The sequence below is a fragment of the Pan troglodytes genome, chromosome 11, assembly GCF_028858775.2.
Source record: "Pan troglodytes isolate AG18354 chromosome 11, NHGRI_mPanTro3-v2.0_pri, whole genome shotgun sequence".
Classification (NCBI taxonomy): Eukaryota; Metazoa; Chordata; class Mammalia; order Primates; family Hominidae; genus Pan; species Pan troglodytes.
Genome location: NC_072409.2, coordinates 40,397,787 through 40,412,366, shown reverse-complemented (window position 1 = coordinate 40,412,366; position 14,580 = coordinate 40,397,787). Strand labels below are relative to the sequence as shown.

The 14,580-nt window shown below is 44.2% G+C and overlaps 1 protein-coding gene across 5 annotated transcripts in view; it reads right to left on the bottom strand.

Annotated features, from left to right (window-relative positions):
• TRIM14 (tripartite motif containing 14) overlaps positions 1–14,580 on the bottom strand; it is a 52,115-nt gene that overhangs the window by 34,174 nt on the left and 3,361 nt on the right. For 4 of the 5 annotated variants that reach the window (XM_016961305.4, XM_063788459.1, XM_520143.9 and 1 more), the window contains exon 2: positions 6,934–7,029. In XM_016961305.4, the coding sequence (XP_016816794.2) occupies positions 6,934–7,029 (96 nt within the window). Of the gene's footprint in view, positions 1–6,933; positions 7,030–7,113; positions 8,078–14,580 lie in introns of those variants that run through there. The other variant, XM_016961306.3, reaches the window with a different exon arrangement.

Below are 14,580 nucleotides of genomic sequence, written 5' to 3'. Positions count from 1 at the left end.
TCATGAGGTCAGGAGTTCAAGATCAGCCTGGCCAAGATGGTGAAACCCTGTCTCTACTAAAAATACAAAAAAATTAGCCGGGCGTGTGGCGGGCGCCTGTAATCCCAGCTACTCAGGAGGCTGGGGCAAAGAATTGCTTGAACCCAGGAGGCGGAGGTTGCAGTGAGCCGAGATCATGCCACTGCACTCCAGCCTGGGCAACAGAACGAGACTCCGTCTCCAAAAACAAACAACAACAACAAAAAACAATGCAGTAGACCTATATGTCCTGGCAGGGAAAGTTCTCCAAAAAAAAAAAAAAAACAGGTGAAAAAGAACAAGCTGCAGAATAATATAAGCAAGATAATCCAAATTTATGTAAAACATAATAAAACAAAACCTGTATATGGACATATGTATACATCTATATATTTGCAAGTGCAATTAAAATGTTTGTTAGTAGTGGTCATATTTGGCAAGAGGCATGGGATTGGGGGTAAGGGAAAAGAGAGGCTCTTACTTTGTACCTTATGTAGTTCCATACTATACCATTGTTTAAATTTTAAAAAATGACCATTTGTTCATGTATTATTTATACAATTAAAAAAACACTAAAGCCGGGCACGGTGGCTCACGCCTGTAATCCCAGCACTTTGGGAGGCTGAGGCGAGTGGATCACGAGGTCAGGAGATGGAGACCATCCTAGCCAACATGGTGAAACCCTGTCTCTACTAAAGATATAAAAAATTAGCCAGGTGTGGTGGCGGGCACCTGTAGTCCTGGCTACTCGGGAGGCTAAGGCAAGAAAATCACCTGAACCCGGGAGGCAGAGGTTGCAGTGAGCCGAGATTGTGCTACTGCACTCCAGCCTGGCAACAGAGCATGACTCCGTCTCAAAAAAAAAAAAAAAAAAAAAAAAAAATTAAACATAGGCCAGCTCCCTTCCTCAGCCCAAACATCTGCACAGTCCACATAGCAGAATGACCCCAGCACCCAGCCAGTCACGACGGGTGGGCAGGCTCCTGTGATACCGTGTTCTCAGGGGGACAGCATGTGGTTTGGCAGCAAACAGGAGATGAGTTCTCTAAATCTGTGTTTCCTATCCAATGCTCCAGGCAGAGGATAGGTTCAGAGGCTAGCTCATACCACAGGCCTATGGATAGGTTCAGAGGCTAGCTCATACCACAGGCCTATGGATTATAGCTTTAAGCTAGCCTGGGAATTAGTCCACATTTTTATGGTTGCAATGGGTCAATGAGCCTGGACACAAATATATATTTACTGAATGACCAAATGAAGAAAATAAAATGTATTTCAAACTCTTGATTTACGAACACATGTTGAAGCAACGTAAGTACACAGAGGACCTTTGCAGAGAAACCAAGAGAGCAAATATCTCCTCCCAACCAAGTTATGCTCCAAGCAGTTTTTATAGATCCACTTTGTAAAGTAGAAAATACAAAAGAAGCTTCACGACACTATACCTTGTTCTAACTCTCAGCACAGTGGCAACCAGTATGGAAAACAGCCACCAGAAAACTTCTTGTATAAGCAGATGAGGCTGATTATGCAATATGGTCAGAAAGGGGTAGAGAGAGAGAGGGAAGGGGAGAGAGAGAGAGAGAGAGAGAGAGAAAGAGAGCAAGAGAATATCATGGTCATGAAACAAGGAAGTACGCCATATGGTTTGGGTCCCATTGGTTCAAAGTGAAACTGGATCCCAGCTGAACTGGGCTGGGCTTTGAAGATTGCTGGTGGCTGGGTGAGGGCCTAACAGAGTCTAGCTGAGCAGGGTCTAAGAACTGTGGAAGAGAAAGAAGCTGAACAGCCGTGAAGCCCCGGTCAGGGAAGGCTGGGGGATTTTGCACTCAGAGTGTGGGCTGCTGTGTGAATCCACCTCTGGGTCCTGCGGAGAGTGAGGAGATGAAAGGAGGGCGCTGTTTTGCTGAAAACTCAGTATGACTTCCAACAACCCTCCCACGGATGCCTCTCATGGGATGCACCACCAGGGAAAGAAGGCATGCTGTCCAACCTTGCCCAGACCACGTTAGCATGGGGACTCTTTAGACTCTGCTATGGTGGCAATGGCAGGCAGGAAGAGGCAGGGAGTGGCCATGCCCAGCAGGGGCAATGGACACCAGTGGCATTGTCAGCAGCATGGCCTGGCAGGGTCCCCATCTTTTTGTTCCCAGTCTGGCAAAGGCTGGTTCATGTCCCCCCATTGGTGTCTTGATCCCAAGCCATGGCTCAGTCCCTACAGCGCCTGCGGGTCACAGAGAAAGGCATGGAGCCAGCAACTGAGGCTCCTTATTCCACCCGCAGGGGTTCTGGGTCTGGTGCCAGGCTGGGCCCTTGTGTCTCAGGCCCATTTCCTGCCCATCCCCGGCTCTGCTCTGTAGGACAGAGGGGCTGAGCCCCGCAGACTGCATTTTCAGGATCACTTGACGTCAGGAGTTCGAGACCAGCCTGGCCAACATAGTGAAACCCGATCCCTACTAAAAATACAAAAATTAGCCAGGCATGGTAGTGGGCACCTGCAGTCCCAGCAATTCGGGAGGCTGAGGCAGGAGAATTGCTTGAGCCCGGGAGGCGGAGGTTGCAGTGAGCTGAGATCACGCCACTGTGCTCTAGCCTTGGCAACAGATCGAGACTCTGTCTCAAAAAACAAACAAAAAAATAAAACAAACAAACAAAGGAAATTCACTGATGCCAAAACCAAAGAGGAAACACAGTGTGAGTGACCTGGCAGGAGCTGAAGCTAAGCGACCTGGAAGGAGTGGAGCCAGAGGTGCATGCATGCAGACGAAAGCCACAATGGGGCCTGGCCATCCAGGGGGAGCACAGAGTACCTGGCCACATTCCAGCTGAGAGTGGAAAGGAGTGACCTGCATCAAGTCAGATCCACAAAGAGCTGCTCCATCCATCAACTAGCACCAGAAAAACTCCACCCCCGGGCCCAGGGAAAAGAAGAGGAATCTAGTCATCCATCCAGGGTCACAGGTGAAAAGAAAATCACCAGCAAAACAAATAAAACAACAGTTTTGCATTAAGCAGGGTTGGAGTCCAAATTCACGGAAACTCAAAACTGAAAAATAATATGAAAATGAGTCTGGAGCTACTGAAACTCATAGCATCTCCTGAAGATGCTCATGTCACAGTGCTCTGAAGGGGCACACTCACAATCCACAGTGTATTGGACATCTATGGTAAATACCTACTGGAGACAAGATGATAATACACGTGACAAACCACACAAGAAAATGAACCACCATGCCTCACCTCCAGATTGGGGATATATTAGAATTGTACGTACAATATAACTTAAGCTACATTAAAAGCATATGCATATACAGGAAAAAAATCTCAAAATGTGAATAATGGTTGGCCTGAAGTGGCAGGATGCAGGATTATGGATGAATTTTTAAAAATATGTTTCTTGATCAGGAATTGAAATATAAATGCTCACAGGAGCCAGATTGTTAACACTGAAGGAAGTGGGCAGGGTGGAGCTGGGAGATCCCATGCCATGGGAGTAGCCATTGCTCAGCTCCATCTGCCCCCACATGAGAGTGCAGGCATAGGGTGGCAATATCTTTCTAATTTCCTAAATATAAATTTTTATACAAATATGTCTCAGGTTTAAAATGCTGACTATTAATTCCATTTTTCTTACTACCTTATGAAGGCCACTTAGGTATTAGTCTAACAAAACATACAGAATTTGTATGCTGAAAATTACAAAATGCTGATGAAAGAAAACAGAGATCTAAATAAATGGAAAGATATACCATGTTCATGGATTGGAAGAATACATAGTAAAAATGTCAATTCTCCCCAAATTGATAAACAGGTTTAACACAATTCCTATCAAAATCCCAACAAACTCTTTTTCTTTTCTTTTCTTTTCTTTTTTTTTGAGACACGGTCTCGCTCTGTCACCCAGGCTGGAGTGTAGTGGGTATGGTCATTGCTCACTGTAATTTCAACCTTCTGAGCTCAAGCGATCCTCCCACCTCAGCCTCCTGAGTAGCTGGGACTGCAGGCATGTGCCACCATACCTGGATGATTTTTTAGTTTTTTGTAGAGATGGTAAACAAGCGCATGAATAGATACTCAACATCACTAGCTACTGGGGGAATGCAAATTAAAACTATGATAAGGTATCACTACACACAGATTATGCAAGTTAAGATAAAAACTCGTGACAATACCAAATGTTGTCAAAGATACAGAAAAACACTCTCTCATGCATTGCTGGTGGGAATGTAAAATGGCACAACCACTCTGGAAAAGCGTTTGGCAGTTTCTTAAAAAACAAAACAGGCAGGTGCCATATGACCCGGCAATAGCATTCCTGGGCATCTAACACAGATAAATGAAAACTTATGTCCACACAGAAACCTGGACACAACTGTTCAAAGAAGCTTTATTTGCAATAGCCCTAGACTGTACCAAACAGCCTACAATAGGTAAATGGTTTAAAAAACCTCTATGGTACATGCATACTATCGGATTCGTGGAATATTACTACTCAGCAATACATGGGAATGAACTAGTGGTTCTTGCAACAACTTGGGTGGATCCCAAGGGCATTCTGCTGAGTGAAAAATACCTCAAAAGGTCATTTTCCATTTTTATGACATTTTCAAATGCCACAATTATCAAACAAATTAATAATTGCCAGGGGTTAGGGATTGGTCGGGGGGAGACGGTGGGTAGGGAGGTGACCATAAAGGTGTAGGTAGATTTTTTTTTTTTTAAGATGGAGTCTCGCTCTGTCATCCAGGCTGGAGTACAGAGGCATGATCTTGGCTCACTGCAACCTCCACCTCCTGGGTTCAAGCGATCCTCCCACCTCAGCCTTCTGAGTAGCTTGGATTATAGGCGCCACCATTCCCGGCATTTTTTTGTATTTTTTTTTAGTAGAGATGGGGTTTCAACATGATGGCCAGGCTGGTCTCGAACTCCTGACCTCAAATGATCTGGCTGCCTCAGCCTACCAAAGTGCTGGGATTACAGGCATGAGCCACCTCGCTTGGCCTAGAAGAAGGTAGAACTTGGCAGTGATGGAATAGCCTGCATTTTGATTGCAGTGGTGGTTTTGCAAATCTATACATGTGATAAGTTGACATAAAACTATACACACATACCATCCTTTTTTTTTTTTTGGATAGTGTGCTATAGTTATGTAACAAGTAACCCTTGGGGCAAACTAGGTCAAGGTACACAAAACTCTACTATTTTTGCAACTTCCTCTAAATCTATAAAAAGTTAAAAAGTTAGTTGGGGAAAGGGTCAAGAGAAAGAGAACCATGCCTTAGATTAAGCTGAAACCTACCCCAGGCCATCCCTTAGGCCAAGCTTATCCAACCTGCAGCCTATGGGCCGCATGTGGCCCAGCACAGCTTTGAATGTGGCACAACACAAATTTGTAAACTTTCTTAAAACATCATGAGTTTTTTGGGTATTTTTTTTTTCTTTAGCTCATCAGCTATTGTTAGTGTTAGTGTATTTTATGTGTGGCCCAAGACAATTCTTCCAGTGTGGCCTGGGGAAGCCTAGACCCTCCACATGGGTCCTAATTCTTGGGGGCCCTCAAACCATATCTGCTCAGGCATTTGCAGACAGGGAGCCTGATCTTCAGGCCTCCCCACAACCCTTCCAACGTGACAGCTTTCACTTTCTAAATCCTTTGGTACTGTCTATCTCCTAGCCCAGAGTTCTGCTTGTGAAGACATGAGAGACACTATTAAGCTGGGACCACAGGTGTGAACTACAAACGTCTTCAGGGTACTGGCAAACTGTCATGAAGACACCTGACAGAGAATGGACTTTAGGCAAATGTGGGAGCCAATTCTGTGGCCTGGCCTGGTCACAGGAGAAACTGGGTGCCAGCTTCTCCCATGGTCAGAGCCACTCCTCCTCTTGTGTGAATCAGTCAGGGGTTCCTTTTTTTTTTTGATAGGGTTTTGCTCTGTTGCCCAGGCTGGAGCACAGTGACGTGATCCTAGGTCACTGCAGTCTCAAGCTTCAGGGCTCAAGCGATCTTCCCACCCCAGCCTCTGAAACAGCTGGGACTGCAGGCGTGCACCACCATACCTGGCTATTTTATTTTATTTATTTTTAGTAGAGATGGGAGTCTCACTATCTTGCCTAGGCTGGTCTCGAACTCCTGGGCTCAAGTGATCCTCCAGCCTTGGCCTCCCAAAGTGCAGAGCAGGGGTTCTTCCAGCTCTCAGTGGGGCAGGCCCCAGGAGGGCCTCCCACCCCAGCCCTCACTGCGAGGAGGGAGCAACGGAGGATGAAAGGGGGAGGGAGCAACAGAGGATGAAGGGGAGGAGGGAGCAACAGAGGATGAAAGGGGGAGGGAGCAACGGAGGATGCAAGGGGAAATGACCAGCCCCTGAGGCCCTAAAAACACAACAACTTTGTCATGTCAAAATGGTTACTTAGAATAACATCAGCCTCAAGTTCCCATTCAAAATCCACAGAGAATCCATTCAAACATCATTATGAAAGGAGAGTGAAGAAAGTACCTATTTGTGGAACAGATCTATACCCTACTTGCTTTCTTTCAGCATGGCAGTGGAATTAAAGAGATATCTGCATATTCCTTAAGCTGTGTTTTGCTTTGTTTAAGGCAATTTGGGATAATGGGCTAATTCCTCCAAGAGACTGGCAGATGACACTAAGGAACCAGAGATTTGCCACAAAGCAAAGGAAACCGGAGCTCAGGGCCCCTCACTTGCAGAGCCCCTTCATGGTCTTGCACCTAATTTTGTCTGTAATTTTGTGTTCTTTTTCTAAAGAACCCTGAATTATAGAAGCTCCAGGCCCCACCATCTGCCCCTTCGCAGTTGGTTTTTATTTTCATTGGCTCCATATTGGGGGTCCCTTTTGTCTGGGGGGAAATGTGGGTCTTTCCATGGGTATGAGGAAGAAATGTCCACTTGCCTTGAGCTTCTCGGTGGCATCTTCTATCTGGGTTATGTTGTCAACGTGCTGCTGCTTCTTGATTGCCAGCTGCTTTAAACATTCTTGGCTGAGTTTCTGTACAGGAGGGAGTTAGGAAAAAAGTCGTAATACTGTCACTTTCCAAATAACAGGCCCCCCGCAGGGGTCACCTCCTCTTACCCTTGTATTCTTTTCCAATGGAGGCATCTGAAGGTGAGGTAACTTGCCCAAAGTCATATGGCAAGTTGGTGGATGAGCTGGGACTAGGACCTCTCTGATCCTCGGAGGTCCACATCAGGTATGCCTCTAATCTTGATTTGCACCCCTTCCTCACACTTTACTTTATCTAGGACAAGTCTTGCCTGTGACTTGCTTTTCCAGCCTTTCAAGTAGGACTTTAAGGCAAACAGCTTGGGGGCTGGGAAAGAACATCTACTTATGGAGTATTAACTGAGCACCTATTATGTGCTGGGCCCTGTTCCAGGTGCTGCCCTCATGAAACATACATTCCAGGGAGTCTGTGACCCTCTGGCCCTGGACTACGTGAGAGGTCAGTGGGGTTCATGCTTCCTGCTCTTCCCACCTTCCATATCTCTGCTTTTTGAAATTGCTTTTTTCCCCAAAGTCTGCTCTGCACTCCCCTTCCCCAAGGGTGTGATCTCGTCTCCATCTTAGCCTTTCTTACAGCTGGCCTTACACTCAGCTGCTGGGCCCAGATCTGGCTGCCCCATTGACTAGGAGCTTCTTGAGGGCAGGCTCGCTTCATTCTCACTCCCCACAGGGAGCAGGGTGTGACCAGAAGTGTTTGCTGAATTGAACAGAATTATCAGGGGCTGGTCAGGCATGGTGGCTCATGTCTGTAATCCCAACACTTTGGGAGGCTGAGATGGGAGGATCACTTGAGCCCAAGGAGTTCGAGACCAGCCTGGGCAACATAGTGAGACTCTGCCTCTACCACAAAAAATAAAATAAAATAAAATAAAATAAAATTAGCTGGGCATGGTGGCATGCACCTGTAGTCCTAGCTACTTGGGAGGCTGAGGTCAGGGGCGGGTCACCTAAGCCCAGGAGGTTGCAGTGAGCCATGATCATGCCACTATGCCACTGCTCTCCAGCCTGGGCAACAGAGTGAGACCCTGTCTCCAAAAAAAAAAAAAAAAAAAAAAAAACAATTATCAGGAGCTGCCAGCTTCTTCCCCAACCAGCCAGAGAACTCTTCCAGGTCAGGGAAGGATCTGATCTGTTCTTTGACTCATGGCCCAAAATATATGCTGAATAGATGTTTGGTGAATGATGGATGGATGAATGAATAATGGGTGAATAGATAGGAAAGTGGGTATGTGGATGCAAAATGAATATTCATAGTGTCAACCTTAGGTAATGAAATTCAAGAGCTGAGCATGGTGGCTTGCACCTGTAATCCCAGCTACTCAGGAGGCTGAGGTGGGAGGATCACTTAAGGCCAGGAGTTTGAGACCAGCCTGAGCAACATAGCTAGACCCCATTTTTACCAAAAAACAACAAACAAAACAAAACAAAAAACCTGGCTGGGCATGGTGGAGAATGCCTCAAGTTCCAGCTGCTTGGGAGAATGACATTCACAGGCTATAGAAATGATTAGCAAAGAAATAAATTGATGGTGGCTAGCTTTGTTTAATGAACTATTCAGGCAAAATTGTTAAGAATGAAAAAATTAAATAAATGTAAATGAGATCAAAGTTTATAAACGAACATTTCATAGTTTTAAAAGTTGTTTTCAGGCTGGACATGGCGGCTAACGCCTGTAATCCCAGCACTTTGGGAGGCCAAGGCAGGCAGATAACCTGAGGTCAGGGGTTCGAGACAGCCTGACCAACGTGGAGAAACCCCGTCTCTACTACAAATACAAAATTAGCCAGGCATGGTGGCGCACGCCTGTAATCCCAGCTACTCGGGAGGCTGAGGCAGGAGAATCACTTGAACCCAGGAGGCGGAGGTTGCAGTGAGTCAAGATCACACCATTGCACTCCAACCAGGGCAACAAGAGTGAAACTCCGTCTCAAAAACAAACAAACAAACAAAAATTGTTTTCAGTAACTTAATATCGTGTTATGTTAAATGAAGTAATAGGTCATTATAAAACGTCTGAATCATTTATATGGTATAGAAAAGCTAAATACATTTCGATCTGTTAACAAAAAAAAATTGAGGAGCCATCTTTCTAGAAATTATGAAATTATTTTCATCTACAAATGCTGGTAGAAAACAGCTAAAAATTACTTACTTCCTAGGTTTTTCACTGGAAATTTGGGTTACTAAGAGTGAAAATTGTAGTTAACATATGTGATTAAAACTACTTGATATAAAAGAAACAGTTCTATTTACAGAGCGTATAAAGTCAGATGTGTTTTTGGTAAAGACTGTTGAAAGAGAGTAATTTTTCTTTTGCATGAGAGAGAACTTTGTGTAGTCAAAATGATAATGGGAAAAGGGAAGTAAATTTTTGTCCTAAGGTAGAATGCAAAAATAAAAAGGAAGTATAGGACAAAACTGAAGATTTAAGCAAATTCTAGAAGGTCTGTGGAAGATTAATCTCACAAAAGACATTTTGTATGTGATCAAATTGGTTAAAATGAGAAGGAAATGGCCGGGTGTGGTGGCTCCTGCCTGTAATCCCAGAACTTTGGGAGGCCGAGGCAGGCAGATCACGAAGTCAGGAGTTTGAGACCAGCCTGACCAACATGGAGAAACCCCGTCTCTACTAAAAATACAAAAATTAGCCAGGTGTGGTGGTGCACGCCTGTAATCACAGCTACTCAGGAGGCTGAGGCAGGAGATCACTTGAATCTGGGAGGTGGAGGTTGCAGTGAGCAGAGATTGCGCCATTGCACTCCAGCCTGAGTGACAGAGCAAGACTCAATCTCAAAAAAAAAAAAAAAAAAAAAAATCAGAAGGAAATGGCCAGGCGCGGTGGTTCATGGCTGTAATCCCACCACTTTAGGAGGTCGAGACAGGTGGATCACCTGAGGTCAGGAGTTTGAGACCAGCCTGGCCAACATGGTGAAACCCCGTCTCTACTAAAAATATAAAAATTAACTGGGCATGGTGGTGTGCACCTGTAGTCCTAGCTACTCGGGAGGCTAAGGCAGGAAAGTTCATGCCACTGCACTCCAGCCTGGGCAACAAGAGCGAAACTCCATCTCAAAAAAAAAAAAAAAAGAAGGAAATTTTTTATAAGTTTTTCTAAAACTTAAGTATTAATATCAAAAGCACACTCATGTAAGGCCAGAGTCTGGGCTCCTGTGTTGGAACAACCAGGTTTTATCAGAGCATTGATCTGCTCTTTAATAGAAAATGGTGAGAGATTATCGATTATCTTATCTTGTGTAGTCAAAGCTGACTGAGATTGAATGATAGATAATATACTAACACCTAAGTAATTTTTTTCTTTTTTTGAGACAGGGTCTCACTTTGTCACCCAAGATGAAGTTCAGTGGTGCAATCTTGGCTCACTGCAGCCTTGACCTCCCAGGCTCAAGCAATCCTCCTGCCTCAGCCCCCCAAGTAGCTGGGACTATAGGCACACACCACCACACGCAGCTAATTTTTGTATCTTTTGTAGAGACAGGGTTTCACCATGTTGCTCAGGCTGGTTTTGAACTCCTGAGCTCAAGTGATCTGCCTGCCTTGGCCTCCCAAAGGGCTAGGATTACAGGCATGAGCCACTGTGCCTGGCCTAAAAGTAAAACTTGTTTTTCTCCTTTGAATAAAAATGTAATGTAGAATTAATAAGAGACGGTAAAAGATGTATTTACTTTTGCATAAATGGCAAAGAAAAGGTAACTGGGGAGAGTTTGTCCCATGCTGTCTTTATTAGGTCTCTTGATTGAGAACTGAATCTCCTCTATCAGAGTGGTTTTTGCTTTTTGAAATCTTTGAATAATCATTTTGGCTAAAGTAATTACCATTATTTTGTAGTGACCTATGATTCTATTTTGATCATGTGTTTTAAACCTTTCTTATTTCTATATCAAGTGTTTTAAACCTTTAATATTTGAGATACTTCCCAAAATTAAATTAAGTCTTTTTGACCCAAGCTAACTTGGGCATAACCAGGACCCCTGGAAGTCCAAGAGAGACACATTAGGCTTATTTGGGATGTCAAAGTCATATGGGAAATATTGTCAAATAAGAAATGATGTTTAACTTTCTTTGAGTTATATTTATAAAAGCATATTATTAATGTGTTCCAAAATTGTATGAGATTCCTAAAAGTCTGATATGTCTTGGTATATGTTATCAGTATATCATTATCATAATTATTATGATAAACTGGTGTATGCCACACAAATAACCACATATCCTAGTCAATTTCATCTTTGACCGTGGCTATTCTAAGCCTTTTATCATCCACAGACAATTTGGTTTTTTTTTTTTGAGACAGAGTCTCATTCTGTCGCCCAGGCTGGAGCGCAGTGGCGCAATCTCGGCTCACTGCAAGCTCCACCTCCCGGGTTCATGCCATTCTCCTGCCTCAGCCTCCCAAGTAGCTGGGACTACAGGTGCCCGCCACCACGCCTGGCTAATTTTTTTGTATTTTTAGTAGAGACAGGGTTTCACCGTGGTCTCGATCTCCTGACCTCGTGATCTGCCCGCCTCAGCCTCCCAAAGTGCTGGGATTACAGGCGTGAGCCACCGCACCCAGCCGACAATTTTTATTTTACTTTGATTCTTTTAAAAAAAGTTGTTTATAATCAGCTACAAAATTTGCTTCATCTTTAAGGAAATTTTTGGAAAAAACCCTGACAACTACTCTTGAACACAGGTTTCTGGTAACTTCAGAGATCATACCATTGGATTAAGCAAAAGCTTCCAGAACTCTAATAAAAACCTGAGGCATTCATGAAGACTGCTAACCCAACATCAAGCAGAGCAAGAATTATTTACATGGGACTAAACTGATAGAGGATAAAAGTGATTTTTATGATTTTTAAAATTTGAAACATTGCTGATTCTTTTTATATTGTTTTTCAGTCAAGAAAATTTTTTCTTTTGTCACAGCAACTGGATAAAGGATACTTTTGTGAGCAAAATTGAAACATTTGTCTTTCTCTCTACCTGATTTCACCAAAATTTGCAAACTATTTGTATTTACTTTTTTTATTTTCATTTTTAAATTAATTTATTTTTTTTTTAGACAGAGTCTTGCTCTGTCACCCAGGCTGGAGTGCGGTGGCATGATCTCGGCTCACTGCAACCTCCGCCTCCTAGGTTCAAGCGATTCTCCTGCCTCAGCCTCCTGAGTAGCTGGGACTACAGGTACATGCCACCACGCTTGGCTAATTTTTCTTTCTGAGGCGGAGTCTTTCTCTGTTGCCCAGGCTGGAGTGCAGTGGCACAATCTTGGCTCACTGCAACCTCTGCCTCGTGGGGTTCAAGCAGTTCTCCTGCCTCAGGCTCCCGAGTAGCTGGGATTACAGGTGCCCACCACCATGCCCAGCTAATTTTTGCATTCTTAGTAGAGATAGGTTTCACCATGTTGGTCATACTGGTCTCGAACTTCTGACCTCGTGATCCACCCACTTTGGCCTCCCAAAGTGCTAGGATTACAGGCGTGAGCCACTGAGCCCAGCACAATTTTTGTATTTTTAGTAAAGATGGGATTTCACCATGTTGGCCAGGCTGATCTCCAACTCCTGACCTCAACTGATCCACCCACCACAGCGTCCCAAAGTGCTGGGTTTACAGGCGTGAGCCACCGCACCTGGCTATTTGTGAGTATTCTTATTTTATGACAATGTAGTTATTTGCATAAGTTCAATAAGAATATGTTTTCTTTCATAACAGACCACATTGGAGACACTGGTAATTTTACCAAGGCTTTGACTGAAATGATATATCTCCATATATGACCAGACTGCTTTCAGGAACTGAAGTCAAGTTTACAGAGCCCATAAGAAGACCCTTGGGGGCCAGGCTTGGTGGCTCAGGTCTGTAATCCCAGCACTTTGGGAGGCCGAGGTAGGTGGATCACTTGAGTCCAGGAGTTTGAAACCAGCCTGGGCAACATAGTGAGACCCCGCCTCTATTAAAAAATGTTAACAAGAATAAAATAAAATACAATAAAAGGGGGCCCAGCACTTTGGGACACTGAGGTGTGCAGTTCCCTTGAGGTCGGAGTTTTCAAGACCACCCTGGCCAACATGGTGAAGCCACATCTCTACCAACAAATACAAAAATTAGCCAGGAGTGGTGGTGCACACCTGTAGTTCCAGCTACTCAGGAAGCTGAAGTGGGAGAATCACTTGAACCTGGGAGGCGAAGGCTGCAGTGAGCCAAAATTGCACCACCGCACTCCAGGCTGGGCAAGAGAGTGAGACCCTGTCTCAAAAAAAAAAAAAAAAAAAATCCTTGGAAAGACTGGACTAGCTTGGTCCTTGTCTACACAGTTCCCTTACAAGGTTCCCGACCTTGTGGTAAGAAAAGAATGTCACTTTCCGACAGGTCTAGGAACCTCAAGATATTTTGGGACCTTGAGAAGAGAAGAATTCACCCAATGTGTATGGGTATCACAGGCATAGTCTGATGGTGAATCCTTGGTTTGGCTTTTTAGCTGTGAGGCTTTTAAAAGTCAAATCCAGGCCAGGCGTGGTGTCTCACGCCTATAATCCCAGCACTTTGGGAGGCTGAGGCAAGAGGATCACTTGAGCCCAGGAATTCTAGACCAGCCTGGACAACATGGTGAAACCCCGTCTCTACAAAAAAAATACAAAAAAAAAATTAGCCAGGTGTGGTGGTGCATGCCTATAGTCCCAGCTACTTGGGAGGCCGAGGTAGGAGGATTGCTTGAGCCTGGGAGGTGGAGGTTGCAGTGAGCCACGATCATGCCATTGCACTCTAGTCTGGGTGACAGAGTGAGACCCTGTGTCTCAAAAAAAAAAAAAAAGTCAAATCCAAAATTCCTTATGAAAGTTCCAATAATGCAAATTATCAGGCCAAGTGTAATATTAAAACTTACTTTGCAAGTAAATTTGTCCTATCAAGACTCATTTTTGGTAAAAACAGGGAACTAGAGAGAGAAAAATTATGTTTCAGAAGAAAATCTTAGCACACCTGTTATGCACACCTGTTATTCCTGTTATTAGATTCCAGCCCTGGCCATTGTTTTTTAGTTTTTATTTTCCTGCAATTTGGACTAAATCCTGAATTATTTCCTGGCTACAAGGAAGGTTGTAGAAAAAGTTTTAGAAGCCAATTCCTGGCTTTTAAAGAAGGCTTGGGATTTTCTTCATGATGTTTTTAGTTGACTCCCCAGTGGAATAGGTTTGGTGTTGTTCTGCCATAGAGATTCTCTTTTTCATTTATTTATTTATTTATTTATTTATTTATTTATTTAAGACAGAGTCTCACTCTGTCATCCAGGCTGGAGTGCAGTGGCGTGATCTCGGCTCATTGCAACCTCCATCTCCCAGGTTCAAGCGATTCTCATGCCTCAGCCTCCTGAGTAGCTGGGATTACAGATGTGTACCACCACACCTGGCTGATTTTCATATTTTTTAATAGAGACAGGGTTTCCCCATGTTGGCCAGGCCTCAAACTCTTGGCCTCATGTGATCCTCCTGCCTCAGCCTCCCAAAGTGCTGGGATTACAGGCATGAGCCACTGTGC